The 18,029-nt window shown below is 40.5% G+C and overlaps 1 protein-coding gene across 5 annotated transcripts in view; it reads left to right on the top strand.

The window, feature by feature from the left end:
• Positions 1-17,537, top strand: part of sept9b (septin 9b) — a 71,521-nt gene extending 53,984 nt beyond the window's left edge. For all 5 annotated transcript variants that reach the window (XM_041035692.1, XM_041035691.1, XM_041035690.1 and 2 more), the window contains 9 exons: positions 180-365; positions 4,301-4,429; positions 4,588-4,669; positions 5,173-5,310; positions 9,262-9,379; positions 11,723-11,818; positions 12,216-12,312; positions 14,661-14,712; positions 15,454-17,537. In XM_041035692.1, the coding sequence (XP_040891626.1) occupies positions 180-365; positions 4,301-4,429; positions 4,588-4,669; positions 5,173-5,310; positions 9,262-9,379; positions 11,723-11,818; positions 12,216-12,312; positions 14,661-14,712; positions 15,454-15,670 (1,115 nt within the window). In that variant the 3' untranslated portion in view covers positions 15,671-17,537. The remainder of the gene's footprint in view (positions 1-179; positions 366-4,300; positions 4,430-4,587; positions 4,670-5,172; positions 5,311-9,261; positions 9,380-11,722; positions 11,819-12,215; positions 12,313-14,660; positions 14,713-15,453) is intronic.
• The last annotated feature ends 492 nt before the right edge of the window (positions 17,538-18,029 follow it).

Here is an 18,029-nt window from a genome sequence, read left to right as displayed (position 1 = left end):
GTGTTGTATTTGTGAATTGGGTCATGCAGTTACTGCTTTAATTTTTATTACCAATTTTATTTATGGCTTTGTGGACTTAACATCTCAAACATTATGCTTTATGCATACATATTGAACATGAAATCATAACATAGAAATCTATAACCTAAATTGACATCTCTTTACTCTGTGTCCCTCAGGGTCAGAGGTCAGTCTGAGCCACAGCAACATGTCCGAGTCCACCAAGCCCCACCACCCCGCTCCTCAGGGTAAGGGGGAGAAGACCCAAGGCAGCGATTTCAGCTATGTGGGTATCGATGCCATCCTGGAGCAGATGAGGAGGAAGGCCATGAAGCAGGGTTTCGAGTTTAACATCATGGTTGTGGGTGAGTGTACATCGCCCATGCACATCAACACCAAACACAAAAACAGTCCATCAGTTTGATTGTTCCGCTGCAGTTTCAATCAATGCACAAAACACAGACAGCGGCCCAAGAAAAAAATACTTGGCAAACAACAACTGCTACATGGACATTGTCTTTACTCTCTCCTTTTTCTCTTTATAATTTGAAAAACAAAACTAATTCAACATATCTAGAGTCTCTTCAGAAAGGTTTTAGCTCCCTTGGTTAACCTTAGTCTCCCATGAATATGTTCATGTGCAACCAGTTTACGGATGTAATTTACCTTCAGTGGTGTCATTTCGTGCCAAAGCAGGATGCAGAGTGATGGTCAGGTCAAGGTGAATCTCACTTGTTTCAAGTAGTGTTGACACTTTTATATTTAGCCATAACCAGAATCTGTCTCTTATGTGCATGAGCTTAAACCTGCTGATACAAATCTTTAGTTGTCATGAGTAGATTTTGTGGTAAAGAAAAACCCTGCTTTAAATATTTTAGCAGTCTTTCAGCCCTCAAGATGCAAAGCTAATGCAAAGTCACAGTGTATATTAACATATAAATCTTATGAGAACAAGTGGTCACCTTACTGAATGAATTCAACAGAAAATCTGTGGAAAGATGTAAAGGTTAGCTTCTCATGCTGCCTGACCTTGAGCTTCACACTGAGCTTGATTACGCATTTCATGTTAGAATTGGATCAAACAGATTTATTCCAGAAGACTTGAAGCTGTAATTGCTTCCAAATGTCTTGTGTTTGCAACAGATACTGACTCAGTACTGAATTCAGCAAAATAAATAAATTAAATAAAAAAGATCAGATGGTAGCCATTATTAACATTTTCAATTTAGGCTGCAGCAACACAAAATGTGGGTCAAAGCTTCTTGCCTAAGGTGCTCTGTAATCCAGAATAATTAACACCGTATATAAGTCACACACACACACACAGAGAGAGTACACACCTTTTCTCACTGTCAGGATGTCATACACAAAATGCTTAGTATGCAGATCCTGTGACCTGCAAAATACCTTTTTTATTCTTTTTCCTTTTTACATTTAACCTGACGCTTTGGTTCTACTGTTTGGTTCTACTTCACTCGTTCTGTTAATGGTCAGCCTGCATGGTGCTCTTCTCTTGTAACAAACAAACACACGCACTTGAGTGGATAAAAGGAGGCTGTCAGGCTGAGAAAGTGGTATAATGATGGTGATTACTCTGACAAGCCGAAGCACACAGTCCTGAGGGAGCACTCGCACCTCCTTCGAGAGATGCACCACACTGCCAGTTAGGTGTCACCATGATGAGCTTACATGTGCACAAACACATATCCATGAATGCAGCAGTGTGTCTGCATGCAGGCAGGCCTATCTGAAACAGAAAAAAAAAAAACCTATGCAGATATTATCCTCAGAGAAAGGAATGTCAAAATGTGTTTTTTATCACACACTGAGACATTGCGCCTCAGCAAAATCCCAATTAGATTTTTTTAAGCTGTGCTGTTTATGTTTTGCTCTTGCTCACATTGGCACGATGGCAGTTACTGAACTCAGCCAGTTTGATTTCAGGCGCTGCAGAGCGGCGTTTTGTGCACTCAGCATGATGGCATGTCTCACATCACAGAGACGTCCCACAACATGACAAACATTGATTCATGGCATATGGACTGTTTACTGTTCATCAAAGGAGGAGTGTTACAGAAATGAAGTGAAAGTGTGAGACAGAGTTTTAGTGAGAACGTGAAGACACAACACAGTGAATGTTTCTTGTTGGGAGTAAGAAAAATAAAGTGTCTTAGTGATACAACACTGTCTTCAATCTTTCTCAGATGTGCATCTCAGTCTTCACCACTGTTGCAGACAAGGTGCACATCTCCACGTAACGTTGACATGTATCTACTTGTTATGCTCTGAAAACCAAATGAAACTTGAAAGGACAAATGAAACTTGTGTCATTAGATGATATATAACACTGTGTTGTGAAATAACACTCTCACGCTGTGCAGACTGGAGTAAAGTACAATAAAAGTTTACAATGGAGACGAACAGTGACGAGTTTCAACCAGCATGAAGTGACTTTTAATAGCTAGAGGGAATTTTGATAGACCGTTCTTTAGCAGCATCTCAAGTTCTTCTGGCTGATGTGTTTGCAAATATTTGCCTAACACCTCACTGGAGTCATATTTCTGACTGTAAGGCCAGTATTTACCTGCCTTTTGTGCCTGGTCCATGAAATCCTGAGAAAAATGACTCAATCTATTTGACTTACCATATATTTTAGTTTTTTTGTTTTTTGCTCTAGGTTTGTTTCTGTCTTTAGTTTTCAAGTTTAAAGAAGATTCCTAAGATAACACAGGGTAGAAATAAGACAAAAATAGAGCACCTTTGGTGATTCTAATAAAGTCTCTGTTGGCTAACAGAGCTGTCACTTGGATGGCTAGTGAGGACGTGAAAGGTTAAAGCAGCTGTGGTCTTGGCCCTGTCCCTTGTGGCCTCCTCTATGAGAGGCATTTGCCTAATGCCTGCCCTCAGCCACCTGACCTTTTGATTTGCACCATGCAGAGAGGGCAGCCAGGGTGTCTCATTGTGTGTCTGTGTGTCTGTGTGTGTGTGAGACAGAGGGAGAAAATGTGTGAGTGCGAGTAAATGCATGCGACTGAGAAGACTGCATGTAGAGTGTGTGCAATTGTGTGACACAGAGAGAAGGAGAGAGCAGTAGAAAAAGCTGCCCTTGGTGTTGCAGAGGGTCTGGCAGCTTGACAACACAACACACGCCACAGTGGATGCCCACAGGGGCTGGGAACAGAGGGCGGGAGAGAAATATGGAAGGAAGAAGTGAACTATGTTGTGCACATATATATATGTGTGTTGTTTTCCTTTCCTGAAATCACAATAAAAAGTGATTTAGTATCTGAGCAGGTCAATTTCCTGTGTGTTCACATGTATCTAGTGTCTTGGACCCTATCTATGTGTCCTTCTAATGAAATTCAGTGCAGTTAAGGACAGAATGTGTTTCCAAGGTCAAAACAAACAAGAGATGCTACAAACATGTCAGGTTGCACCGTGCGTTTCCTGTTTCAGTGAGTTGAGTACATCTAATATCTAATTATATCTAATATCTAATATCTTAAGTGTAATGCTTATATTAACCAATTAATACCAAATGTAATGTAATCACCATTATGGCAGTTATATATTGTGCAATGGAAAATTACAGTATTATTTTTAAGTACTTGTGGGTCTGAATGAAAACATAGGTACCGTTATGGTAATATGAACTTTGATGCATAATTTCCACCAAAGTTGACCGTTACATTTTCGTCAAGGAAAAATGCAAAGGATGTATTCCTTACTTAGTTTATTTGGTTCTTCTTAACTTCCTGCTTTGTTGGGAACTAAAGGAAGAAAGGGATTAATAGATTCAGATAACAAATATTCCAGAGGAGCTTCACCTAGAAGTTTACTGTAGCTGTGACTCACGCAAATTCATCCCCTGGTGGTCTGAGTGCAGTGATGTATGATAAATTTGCTAAAAATGACTTTTGAATATTTGTCCACTGTGGTGCAAGTGTGCGTGTGTGTGGTCTATACAATACATCTGTCCTCTTGACCTCCACAGCTTGCTCGTCTGACCCTGCAGCTGTCCTTCTATGCTCATAGACCATTAAGATTCACATGTGCACACACAGACTGACCACACAGCCCATACGCTAGGAATGATGTCATGTGCATATCCAGTCTCACTGTTCTTTTTTTTTTTTTTTTTGGCGAGAAAAATCCTAAAAGAAACTTTTGTGTTTGAACTGAATGAAGCTTTTGGCTCTAAGAGCTTTGCCCCTGTGACTGTGAAGGGTTAAGGCCACTTGTGAACGTGTTTCCCGTTTCTCTAATTCTTGTGTGTGTTTGTGTGTGTTTTCCTGATCAGGGCAAAGCGGCCTGGGGAAGTCCACTCTGATGAACACCCTGTTCAAATCCAAGGTGAGCCGTAAATCAGTTCAGCCCAACCCAGAGGAGAGGATCCCCAAAACCATCGAGATCAAATCCATCAGCCACGGTTGGCCATTTCTCATTTTCAGTAGCCTGCAGCCTAAATAGATTTCAGTATTATTACTATGCATGTGTGTTTCCTGCTGCTCCATCATGCTCCAGGTGTTTTTCTCTTTATGTCTGTCATCAAAAGAAATACTAATGACATAACTTTTCTTTGTTCAGATGTTGAGGAGAAAGGAGTGAGGATGAAGTTGACAGTAATTGACACTCCCGGTTTTGGAGATCAGATCAACAATGAAAACTGGTGAGCTAAGGTTGCTTACTCTCAAGGCCTCAGTGCCTGTTACTATTGTCTCTCCCATCATTGCATTTGTATGGTTGCTTATTCAGTCCTCATTATCAAATCCAAACTTCAGTGTCCTATCAAAAACACATTACATTTCTTTCATTTTATTATTTCATTTAGTCATTGGAAAGATATGTGTCTGTCTGTGAATCTATATATTTGAAAATGTCATGCTACTGAAACTCATTAATGATTTTAAGACCTAGAAGCTCTTTAGGAAAACTAATATACCCCATTTAATGATAGTAAGACTCTAATTAAGTGCTTCTCTAAGGAATTAATGCTTATTATTTTGCAGAACGTAAGTCCATATGAACATCTATATAAAACTACTGTGCCGCATTATTCACCACTAGACATCTTACTTCTTACTGCCATAGCTTGAATGATTGTAGACAACAGGTTTGTTTCCCTTATACAAAGTCACCTTCTCATTCTCGAACCTGTGTTTCCTTTGTCAGCTGGCAGCCCATTATGAAGTTCATCAATGACCAGTATGAAGCCTACCTGCAGGAGGAAATCAACATCGATAGAAAGAAGAGGATCCCAGACTCCAGGGTCCACTGCTGCATATACTTCATACCTCCCACAGGCCACTGGTAAGATAACATATCAAATGAGACGCACATTCTTGTGACTAAGTTCCCCTACTTTTTGTTCCTTATCCCACCAGTTTCTCACAACAGCTACAGAGATGAATCAGGCCTTGTGGGAATCTTTCCTTTGACCTATTGTCTTTCCACAGATCTTTAGCTGTGTCCTTCTACAGCTCTTCTTTTTCATCTCTCTCTCACCAGTGACCACATGTGGAACTCATTCTCTCCTCAGAGACACTAAAGTATCACTTGAAGAGTCAGATTTCACAAAGTAATTGGATTCTACAGTTCTCACAGTTGAGAGAGGTCGAGAGACAGTGGTGATGTAGAAAGTGCCTTATCTTCAAGAGGAGAAACAGTCATGGTAGAGTTGATTAGAAGCTTATTGACCATTCAAACATATGACATGATATGATCTAAAGATTGTCCACCCTGTCCTAATCTACCAGTGGCCTAATTTATTGTATCACTAAGCCTAAAAATATTTTCTTTTGTTGGATTTGATTTTGGAAAAACTGCTGCATCAAAGGTCTGGATTAGATTATTGGTTCATCTTGCGGAGATCAGCTCTTTTTATTCATCTGGAACATGTTTACCTTTGTTAAACAGAGAGATGAGACTTCAAGTTGTAAACAGATCCTTGTCTGGTGGAATCCAACATGGCAGTGGTCAGACTAACACATTTTAATGAGCCTCTGTACCAGCACAAGGCTAGGTCTGGCTCCAAGAAAAAGGTGTAAATGGTGCAGACAGACCAAAGTCAGTGTAAGGGAAGGAATAATGGTGATGTAAATTTGCACAAGATGTGTGCAAGCAAATTAAATTAAATGAAAAGCTTTACAAGATTACAAGATTAAAACCAGTCATGTCCAGCGTGTCCTTACAGTGTCCTGGCAAAGCATATGTCTCTTGTTAAACAACCAGGTGGAAGCTGTTTGCTTCACTTTACATGACGTTTGCTTCGGCTGCACTTTACTAATACCGATATAATACAAACCACATTTCTCCTGCCGCCTTGTCAGTGTTCAAGGTCATTTTCTGCATTCGACTCTGTAATTTGTTAGAATCAAGTGGTGTGTCCTCATGTGCACTGAGAGTCAAGGAGGACATGCCGCCTTACATGCAGACAAACATTAAGGCTCAGAGTTTCTGTGGTCAATAGAGGCATCTTGATATTTGGTAATGTGTTGTACACAAGTAGATAAAAGCACACAAAGCATTCATGTGCACCAACTGCAAACACACACTGATTCACTAATCATCTGACCACATATCTCAGTGACGGCTCCATCCACTGCTGCTTCATATTTCTGTGCACCGGTAACTCAACAGTTGTCCACTTAAACCTTCTCTCTATGAGTGGGGGATGACACGTGTGTCTTTGTGTGTCCTGCTGTTTGACAGACCCCCTCATCATCTGTTCATGTCGCCACAGCTGCAGCGGCAGTGAATGTGTGTGCGTGTGTGCGTGTGTGCGTGCGTGCGTGCCCCTGTTCATGTAAAGCATGTGCGGGTAGTGGAGTCAAGTGGGCAGTGGGCATGCTAACACTTGTACTACTACACTTATGTGGATGCCCTGAATGTACATGTTTATCATCTTGCTAGCAGCTGCACAGTTCAGCCGACAACACCCAAACCACTCTCCTCTTTCTTTCTTGGTGAATCTGCTTTTTACACACACACACACATACATATGAGATATGCACAATTCACTGAAACATGAAAACATGAAAATACAGACTACTTTCAAAAACAAAGATACTAACATCTGTCAGGATGTGGTGTCTTCCTTATGCCCACAACCAGAGAGTTGTAGGCGTGAGAACAAAGGAGACATCTGTTGGGGCTACTGTTTGAATCTGCCATAGAGAGGAATATATTTAAATTGACAGATTTGCAAGTATGTATGTTTACACATGTTTAAATTGGGAGACTTAGAGTGCCCAACATATAGGCCTGTGGTACATACTTCCAATCAGTTTTTCCAAGCACAGAAAAAGGATCATAGCACTTTAGTCTGTGGTGGATAAGTTTTGTTGTCCTACCACAGATGTTATCCTGGTTCATGAGAAAAAAAAAAGTGCTGGAACAAATCTAAAAACTCTAAAATCTTACTCTATTATTCTCTTTCAGCTCATTTTCCCTTTTTCACTTTACACAGTAATGCCAGTTGAAGTTTTAAATTAGTGCCTGTTACCAATTATAGAGACATGATGCCAAAAACCTCTGCATGCCTCTGCCATGTGACCGCAGTCCAAGAATGACAGGCAGGAAAATTATGACAGAACTTCCCTGGTAGCTCTTTAAGGCTTCTATCACTGGAGATATGCCTTTTTTTTTCTTTCTTCTGCTTCTTCTTCTTTGATTGCCTTGTTTGAAGCATCTCAAGCAGGAGTTTGTAGTTATTGGGCTCTAAATGTAATGTGCAATTTGCTTTTAAGTTGCTTCTGTGGTTTCAGATAGATGAACAGTGCTCAGTGAAGCAGAACACAGTCCTGGCATCAGCAGCCATTTCCGATAATGGCAGAGCCAGCCACACTATTTTCCCTCTGGGTAGTCTTGTTGCTACCTCATTTAACATGTCTTCCTGAGAAAAGGAGAACTGCACTTTGACTCTCATCAGCTCAGAGCTGGTTTCTGATCTGTTACTTAGAAGGTGAGAAGGCAAAGCTTTCTCCTTCGTGGTGGGTTGTTTACTCCACTTTTGTAGGTTATCATTCTCAGTCTATATGAACATCAGTGCTATTTTTTTTCATCCACATAAATAGGCCGATTCGTGCATGCATGCAGGCATATAAATGTACATCTGTGCGTGCGTGCATGCATACATATGCATTGTCCATACAACATATGTTAGTGTGCAAGGACTCATGTGTACACATTAAAGTGTGAATGTATGCACAGTCATGCAAATGACACAGCACACATGCAAATTTGTACATTCTTGCATCTGTTCATATACAGTTTATATGTGCAGTTATATAATTCACGGTTGATAAACATTCACACAGACAGATTATCAACCATCAATCGCTGGTCTTTGCTTTTCTTTGATCCCTTCCTGTCATACCTCTCTGCATGGATGCATGGATACATGCTAGTTGTCCCCTCAGCATGAAAAATGCATAAAATGTAATCCTCTGTAGTTAGGGTTGAATGCATCGCTTACTGTTTTTCCTTCCCTCTCTCTCGCTCTATGTATCACATGCTCCCCTGTGTTTCGCCCTATGTTCACAGTGACATGCCTGTCAATCACTGAGGAGGGCCAACCAGGCCTCTCCTCTAGCTGCCCCTGGGTCTTTGCACCAGGCTGGCCTGGCTTGACTGGGGCTAATTGGAGGGCAGTGCAGACAGCATGAGGGGAGTCTGTCTGGAGGAGCAACTGTAGACAACGTTTGAACAGGAAAAAAAGCACAAGTGAAACAGGAAACATCAGGAACTGAACAGCACTGTAGAACAAAGTAGAAGTATACAAGTATACAAGGCCTGAGCTAATCTTTACTTTAAGAAAGAAAAATGCAGAGAATAACAAGAAAATTATTTCAGCAGCAAATGTTAATGCAGTGTGATGAGGGTCAGCATCAGAAACCATGATGGACTGAATGGATCTGAGTGGACCATGAGTGCCCTCTAGTGGTTCTTTTGTTCCATTACATTCATATTTTAGGAATAGACATGCTGTGAAGTCCTGTAGTCCTGCAATAGAAAATATTTCTTTGGTGCCAGAGGAAAAAGGAACATCTTTACATCCCTGTTGGATCTAGTGTCTCGCAGGTCTGTCATTCAAGTTTACACACGAGTAGCTCTGTCCTCAAAAACAAAATGTTTTGCATTCTTTGTTACTTGCTGGCTTCTCTTGCAGCTCAAGACTGGAGCATGCAAACAACACAATGGTATAGTTACATTCATACATAAAACTGAAGTTGTACTCTGTTGTCTCTCTCCCCCCTGCAGTCTTAGGCCTCTGGATGTGGAGTTCATGAGGCGTCTCAGCAAGGTGGTCAACATCGTCCCCGTCATCGCCAAGGCTGACACACTCACCCTGGAGGAGAGGGACTTCTTTAAACAGACGGTGAGAGGTGCCAGGCACCATAAACAAAAGCCATCTGGGCAAACCCACACTGTACTCATCCTGGGAAATACTGTATCATCTTATAACTGTGACACTTTAAAAGTCATGCTCAGTCCAGACTGAAGCATTTAAGAGCTATTTATTTGAAGCATTTATTTACTGAGCGGTGTTCCACCACTCCTAAGTCTGGCACTTTATTAGAAGGGGAACCTCTGCCCGCTTGCCAACCAAGCAGGCAGGCCCTTCATTACCAGTGAATTGCTGGGTGACTGTACGAGTCAGCCAAGTTCACAGAGGTGAAACATGACCAGATTTAAGGGTTAAGAGAGCAGCATTTTAGTAAACAGTGAACGTGTTGATCATTCAGTTGGGCCACCACATTAGTCCAGACCAAAATATCTCAACAAATAGGCCTATTGGATGAATTTGCACAAAATTTTTGACACTCATGCTTCCCAGGTTATGTATTTTAATGACTTTGGTGATCCCCAAATTTTTCATCCAGTGCCAGTGAGATTTTTTTGTTGTTGTTTTTTTGTAGTGAAATTCAAATCAGAATTTGACTTGGTCCAAGATTTTTGGGTTATGACCAAATTATGCTGAACTAATAAACTATTGGCATGTTAGCCTGCTGACACACTACACTACGATCAAGCTTTAAATCAGCTAGTTTACATTATCGTATAAGCATGATGCTGCTAGCATTTAGCTTAAAGCACTATTTTGCCTAAGTACAGCCTCACAGAGTAGCAATAGAATAGTAGAATGACTGTTGACTGTGGGTGTTGTTTCAGTATTAACTGCATACTTTTTAATCACAAGACCTGGTACAATAAATAGATCTGCTTGGCCAAAGTCAGCAAACAGACGAAACATTGGGAAGCTGTTCAGACTTTCATTTAAAAATCAGATTTCAGCTTAGCTGTAGGCTACACCAGTTACTCGCTCATAGCAAAATAACATACTATGGGACTCCTCAGACTGATAAACCCTCACAGCTGTGAACTCTTTATCATGGCTTTCAACCGTTACTACAGAGTCTTGCTCCACCTGGCTGGGGTCTTAAACTGTCTCTGCTGCATCTCCTCCTCAGTGCGTTTCTTTTGGATAATTCTCAGTCCACAGGTGGCAGACAGCCACCTGCCTTCTTCCATCATTTCCTTTATCTCCACATCCCTCCGTCTAAGAATACGGGCTTTTCTAACAGCTTTATTCATTTTAGAGAGGTAGAGGCACACTGGGTGTCTTGGCTACCATGTTCCCCCTGATGCCTGTAACACCGTCCCAATAAGAACAAAGCAGGGTTTGGACCAGGCCCTGGCAGTGAAAGGAAGCTGCAGGGCTTGCAGCTGAATTGTTTTGCTTGGCCGCACAGGCTCTGTATGACCCTGAAGATTATTGACTAAAAGCCTCTTGTGCCAAATGTTTTTTTCCCCATTTTCCCTGTAGCAACTTTGACATGCAAACAGAATAAGAGGCTTTTTTTTTTTTTTAATAAATGTTTGGCCTCAGTGTGTCCAGCTGTGAGTGTCTGGTCGCATTCCTCTAACCAACAGTTGATGTGGCTTTTTTGTAGAATTTTACTTGGTTTGCATCCTATAATGTAAGCCTGAGAAAGCTTTCAAGGATAAACAATGAAATGTCTGATCGAGGACCAAGCTGAAATTGTCAGACTAGTAATTGTGGGAGTGAACAGTTATTCATTAAAAGGACATTTCTTCCAGAAGCTTGTCTGTCTATTTTTCTGCGTCTGTGCTGGAGTTTCAGTCATTATAAAGACATACACAGAACTGGGGTGGCCGTTTTATAAGCCTTACCTCTGTCTGGACGTTTGTTTTTTTTTTTGTTCTGAAGAGCGGTTAACCTCCATGTTAACTCCTGTGTGTCAAGGATATTAGGAACCAATTTGTGTCAACACCAGGCAGTATAACATGACCAAATGTTTATTTAAGTCCTCTAGTGAGTCAGAGCAGCTTATATTCAAGTCTCTGGCCCAAACTTAAATAGCTGTATGTAAACAGGATTCAGTCCAAGCATTAACTGTGTTTGCGTGTTATGGTGACTGATGGACATGGGTGTTGCCTTCCAGGGTGCTGGGATGGGGAGATGAAAGATGAAGAGTTTAGACCTGACTGATTTTTGTATTTGCCAGTCTGATCTCCCTCTCTTCAGTCTGTCTCAGCTCTCATTATGGAAACCTTTGTCTCTGTGTAATGACGATTTAGCAAGACTTTAAGGACAGATTTAGGGTATTAAAATGTTACTATAGATAAAATAACAGTATATGTGTTTAGCCAATTAGACTTAATCTTTCTGTGTGTCACTGTGTTTGTCTTTGTGCAGATTAGAGAAGAGCTGCGGGCCAATGGGATCGATGTTTACCCCCAGAAAGAGTTTGATGAGGATGCAGAGGACAGGATGATCAATGACAAAATCAGGGTAAGTTCACTGTATCTGGTTCAGTCTGTTCAGACACAGTACAACAGCCACAGTAGACAGTATCTTCCTGTGGCTTCAGCACAATGGCAAATGTGTATTTTACATATTCAAATTCAAGCCATTCTTTGTAGTAATTGCTTCATTTTGTCTCCCATTTTTTGTTTTCTTTGGGAAATCTGAAAAGCCTAAAAAAGCCTTAAAAAAATAGTAATTTACAGAATCTTGTTCTGCCAAAGGTAAACAATCAAAGCAGGACTTGAAAACAAATCAGTGGTAATACTTCAATGACAAATAAATCTGCTGTGTGTGTGTGTGTGTGTGTGTGTGTGTGTGTGTGTGTGTGTGTGTGTGTGTGTGTGTGTGTGTGTGTGTGTGTGTGTGATTGTGTACTCAACAGGAGATGATCCCCTTTGCTGTGGTGGGCAGTGACCAGGAGTACCAGGTGAACGGGAAGAGGATTCTGGGGAGAAAAACAAAATGGGGCACCATAGAAGGTAACACGCACAAACGCACACACTGTAACCATTCACAGACAGACACACATGCCAAACAGGCGATAGAAAATGATTCACCAGGCAGAATAATGTATGTTTCCTGACTGTCTAAATGAAGATCATCCATGTTCACATGTAGCTCTCACTGTCATCATCAGTTGAAGCTGAAATTTTTTTTAAATTATAACATACATATGTAACAGATTGGTCTGATAATTTAATGTCCATCTGCATGGTGGAGTTTGTTAAAACACTTAAAAAGAACAGTACATTTACTGCCCTTACATTTGGGTCACACCTGTTCCATTTACAGTGCCATGGCCATCTAACTTTATCACTCTAATAGATAACATGATGGTACCTGGTCAGCTGATGTCAACATTCACACAAGGTGCCAGCAAAAGATAAAACAGCTTCACAGACAAGAAGACTGATTCTTATTTTTGGTGTATTTTGAGCATGTGGAAAGTTACGAACTGCTGCTCTAAAATCTGTCCAGCTGCTTTAACCGTCTGTTGTTTGACTACCAGTCGTTTTGTTTATGCACGTCTCTCTGAGTCTGTAGCAAGGGAGATGTATGAGACAGGAGGAAGAGATTTACAGGGACTTTCTGTGTCTGGGGGGATAACAGGCAGAAACATAAAACACACATGTACCTCCTCTCTCTCTCTCACACACACTTGCATGCAGTAACTTTGATACAGTTTGCATTTGTTGGCTTGTGCTGCACACTTGCACTGCCAAGGAGGTTCTTAGCAAGTGAGTGTCCTTACCTCACCCATGAGCGTATGTGTGCGTGTGTGTGAGAGAGAGAGAGGGACAAGGAGAGAGAGAGAGGACATCTGTCTGGACGGGGACTGAAAATGTGATTGGAGGACAAAAAGACAGCTGAAGGAGGCCTGGACAAGGGACTACCACTGTTAAACAAACACTTTCTCCTTCCTAGGATGCACTTCAGCGCACTCTTCTGCGTTGCATACTGAACTCTGTGCCATAAATTCATTGTAAAATATAAATCATTTACCAAAAATAAGTTATTAATTGTTACTTTGGACAAGGCAGCTGCTTGTCTGTTATGTTTGTAACTTGGTGATAGTTTACCTCTTCAGAATCTTGTGAATCAGTAATCACATACTGGATTGGATTGGGCCAGTATGTTCAAAGTATGTAGCAGTGATCATAATTGTAAATATGGGCCCATAAAACCTTTCTAAACCCCCCCTGGGAAAACGTTTGGAAATTTTGTGGTTCAAATTAAAACAAGAGGGCTGTTTTTCTTCCTAATAAGATGACATTTCTGAGGCAGTGCAGTAGCTCCTACTCTCTCAGCAAGCATTATGAAATTAACTCCACAGAGCTGCAGGGTGAGAGAGGTGAAGTACACAGACCGCAGGACAAATGCCGTCTTGTCCGGCTAAAAGAACAATGGCTCCATTCTAGTAAAGCCAAGCAGCAGGAGAGAGGGGGACAAGGGAAACGGAGGAGAGAGGAAGCTGCTGGGCTGCCGGGCTTGTCGGCACCGACATCATAAATTAGGCCTCAGAGGAGAAGCCAGAAGTCTCTATATATCACAAGTGGAGAGGAAACTGTTTATTTTCAGGGGTTGAGGGGACAATTTGAGAAGGAGGGAGGAAAAAGAGTGGAGTAGGCATGCATTTAAATGTATATATTGCACTATATATAGGGACTTCATGCTTCCCCAGAAGTAGAAACGGGGAGATACCAGCCGTGCAGCTCGTTACAAGTTAGTAGTGTGTTCCCTCGACGCCACTAATCAGCGCTCACAGACCCAGCAGTTATTCCACTCTCCTCCTTTCAAAGAGAATTTAATTTCCTGCCCCTGGATTTCAAAGCTTTACATAAATAGCACCCTCTTTTTTTCATTTACACTCTTGACATAATCTATAATTCAAACATGTGTTGGCCCTACCGGAGGCACCAGCAGCTTGTCACAGGGAGTTTGTTAAAACGTCTCACTTAAAGTCGTCCAATATAGAGGCGAGCTGAGACGTATTAAATTGCTCAGAAGTGGAGGAGCGTTATCTTGACTTAAGAATATTGCTGGAGATGTCATGTTGGAGGCTGCCCTTCATTTGACTTGTGAACAACACAGCCATCTTGTGGCAGGTTAAGGAATGACAAGTGAGCTTGGATAATCTGGGTTTTGAGGTATCATACTCATTTAACCACCTGAATCGTGCTAATGATTTCATGTCTTCAACATTCATCATTCTCTGTGTATATAAAGCCCTGATTTTATCTTGACAGCTGCACAAAATGTTTGTGTCTCCAAAGGTATGTTATTCAACTAATGTTTCCTCTGTACTCTCCTGTTTCTTTCTTTCCAGTTGAGAATATTGCACACTGTGAGTTTGCTTACCTGCGAGACCTCCTCATCAGGTGAATTTCCATTACACTCTATAGTTTATTTTGTAATTTCTATCATGTACAGGGACTTGTATAAAAGCCATGTTAAAGACTGGGCCGTGCATTAGATCAGAAATCACTCACTTTATCATGTGGATGTGTTGAAATGAATTGGAAACAGCACTGAGACTCAATGAAGCTTCACTTTCTCACTGAAATCAATACAATTAAATTCCTCTAGGTGGGTTGAGTGCCTCCCTAGACAGTGCTACAACAGGCATTTCTACTCAGGTTTCTACTCAGTTACATCAAATAACTGTGATGTAAAATATATGACAGCATCAATATGACAGGAAACAATATCTGCCTTTTCTCAGACTCTTAGAAAAATGTCATTTTGTGTTGCTATGGAAATGTTAAAATGGCCATTTTTTGTTTTTTATTGACAACATACATGCACACATGATGTCATGTGTTGGTTCCTTTTTTGTTTTTGTTTTTTTACTGTATTAAGTTCCCTTGAAGTTGAGTTGTATGAAGCTCTCTATGATAGTTCCTTCCCTGCAGATGCGTCATTTCAGTGTGAGACTTGATGAGCTTGTTTCCCCTGTTCACAAAAGGTTGTAGGCCAAGTAGCCAAGGGTAGTGAAACATTATTAAAATGTACAGAGAAACAATAAAATTAAATTAATGCACCCCCCTTGGCCTGTCCTCAACTCACCCACTTTGGGAACATTACTTAGCGGCGTTGTAATACTGTCTCCTTTCTTTCAGGACACACATGCAGAACATCAAGGACATCACAGGCAGCATCCACTATGAGACGTATCGTGTCCGCCGGTTAAATGAATCCAACGGCCATTTCACCTCTCACCAATCTGACCATCCTACTGTTGAGTCAAAAACCAATGGTCAGCCAGAGGAGCAGCCCAGCGCCCTGCAGGCCAACGGAGTGGCTGCCCAGCATCAAGCCCTGTCCCACGAGATGTAGAGAGTGTGGTGCCAAAATATGATTTCAGGAAGCAGTCAGTCATAATACATACACTCACTCATGTATCCTGTTTACATGAACATGCCCACACGCACACATAGACATGCACTCATGCTGTGAAGACCATTTTTATTATCTAGAAGGACTACCTAACCACAGCTTTTAATTTATCAGGAGGTTACAAGACACAGGACTCAGAGTAAATCCCAGCATTTTCCTTCTGCGGGCTGGTTACTTGTCATTTCCATCATTGCATTTTCTCCCATCTGCTCGACTTCCCCATGCAATTTACATTCAGGATTGTTTACAATAAACCATGAACGTTGTCAGGTCATGGATAAACAAAACTAAATACATACAGTACATGTCTCATTAGTCAGCTTTGACTGGTGGGTTTGTTTTTAGAGCATCCACTGATTGTCAGCTCTGCAGTGGGAGTACAGCATCTATGCAAGCAAGATGTGAGTGACTTAACAGTGAAGCAACAGACACAAGATTTTGATCAGAATCAGTCAAAATGATGGAAAAAGAGTAAAAAATTGGCAGGAGGTTTAACCATTCAGGGCTGCCCTCATGAGGAGAAATGGCAATTCAAAATGAAGTACAGCATTTCAGATGATACTAGATTAGCTCTAAACTAGAAATAGCTGTTAGTGCCACTGGCCTGGTCTGCTTTGTGTTGTGGTGTATAGTTTTGTATAGATACTAGGGTTAAATAGGGATATTTAGATTAGGTTTATAGTATTATGGAGGAAGTAAAGATGTTGTTGACACCTCTGCACTGCCAAATAAAAAAAGAAAGCAATAGCAGTGTGGAGCAGCTTTCGGGAAAATGAGTCGTCTTGTCATTTTTCTGTTGTGCTATGATGTTTTTAAAACCCCTTTTTGCCAAACCATCCTGCCTCTTTCTATATAATGCCAATGTTGTGTAATACCGTCATACCTTGCATTTTACATCGCTCATTTACTATTGTATTTTTATTGCTGTTGTTCATGGTCTAATATTATTGTGTAAGATGGGGTTGTGGAGAAATCTGTGCAACTGTTATCCCATGCAGCCATTTTGCCCATTTTTTTTTTTCTGACTGTAAACCAAAATAAAAGTCAATTTTTCTGTCCTAAAGAGAAGCACATACAGTATATAGAGTCGATTTATGAATAGGTATTTATGTGTATGTTTAGTGTAATCAGTATAATTCAACTTCCATTCCAGCTGTTGGCTTCCAGAGGTTTGTTGCAGGTCTTAAACAGTGATGATCTTTTAGGTTTAGACAGTGTTAGTTTTTTTTGTTGCCTGCACTCATACAATATGTCGTGCCCTGTTGGTTAGGCTCCACTATAACTGGTGCCCAAGGAGTTAACCTGCTAGTGAAGTGGTCTGTATTTGTTCATTCAGTACTAATAATTACAGCTGATCCCGCCAGTAGATAATGGTTAGAACAGTAATGACATTTATGTTACTAACTTAAATCATTTTGTCTGAAGGGGATATTTTGCTATTCACCGAGAGGAAGAAACAACCTTAAATAAAACCCATAAAATGACATGACACCACTGTATTTTTAATATTTGTGAAAAAATGTGTGCATTCATGCAAACTCACGGGATGTTTTGTAGAGGGTACATCTAAATTTTTAACATTCTCATCATTTCGTAATAAACATAGTCAAGTCACAATAAAAACGTTTTCCATACATGCAAAGAGAAGTAATGACTATTGTCTCTTATCCAGAGAAAGTTATTGGGTTCCACTTTGTTTACTGTTGTATAGTTCTTGTGTAATTTGTTATGATATTATAGATCAAGGTTTTATCTTTGATATGCTATCTCAAAGAATAAAGATTGATATTTTTATTGTTTAAAAGTTGCTTGTCTTCATTGTCAAAAGTTTATTCTCTGTGTTGATGATTCCCAAGGTTAAACTAATTAGTGTTAAACCCATGAAAACATTTCACCAGTTACTAACTAAGGTTAAAATGACAGCATGATTTAATTAGTTCAGAACATTTTCTTTTAAGCATGATTTCAAACATCACAGTCATAATCTTTTAGGCTTTGCCTGTTATGTGATAGGTCTAATCTTTTTCATCAGCATTTAATCATTTGAAACCAGCGCATATACTTTGAATGTTTACTGAGGTATTATCTCTTTAATTAAGGAATAAACCACTATAAACACATTGCTTACCGCAGTAAATTTAGAACATCTCAAAGATATCTGACTCCTTCAAAGCCTTTTGGGCATTCTTAACTTAAAAACTTACTTTACTTGCTTTTCACTTACATAAAACAACATTAACAACAACACGACTGTGGTATGGTAGGTATGGTGGTTGAACAGGAGTGAAATAATCTGATT

The sequence above is a fragment of the Toxotes jaculatrix genome, chromosome 4 (genome assembly GCF_017976425.1).
Source record: "Toxotes jaculatrix isolate fToxJac2 chromosome 4, fToxJac2.pri, whole genome shotgun sequence".
Taxonomy (NCBI): Eukaryota; Metazoa; Chordata; class Actinopteri; family Toxotidae; genus Toxotes; species Toxotes jaculatrix.
The sequence above is the reverse complement of the archived record's forward strand: the minus strand, read 5'-3'. Positions and strand labels throughout refer to the sequence as shown.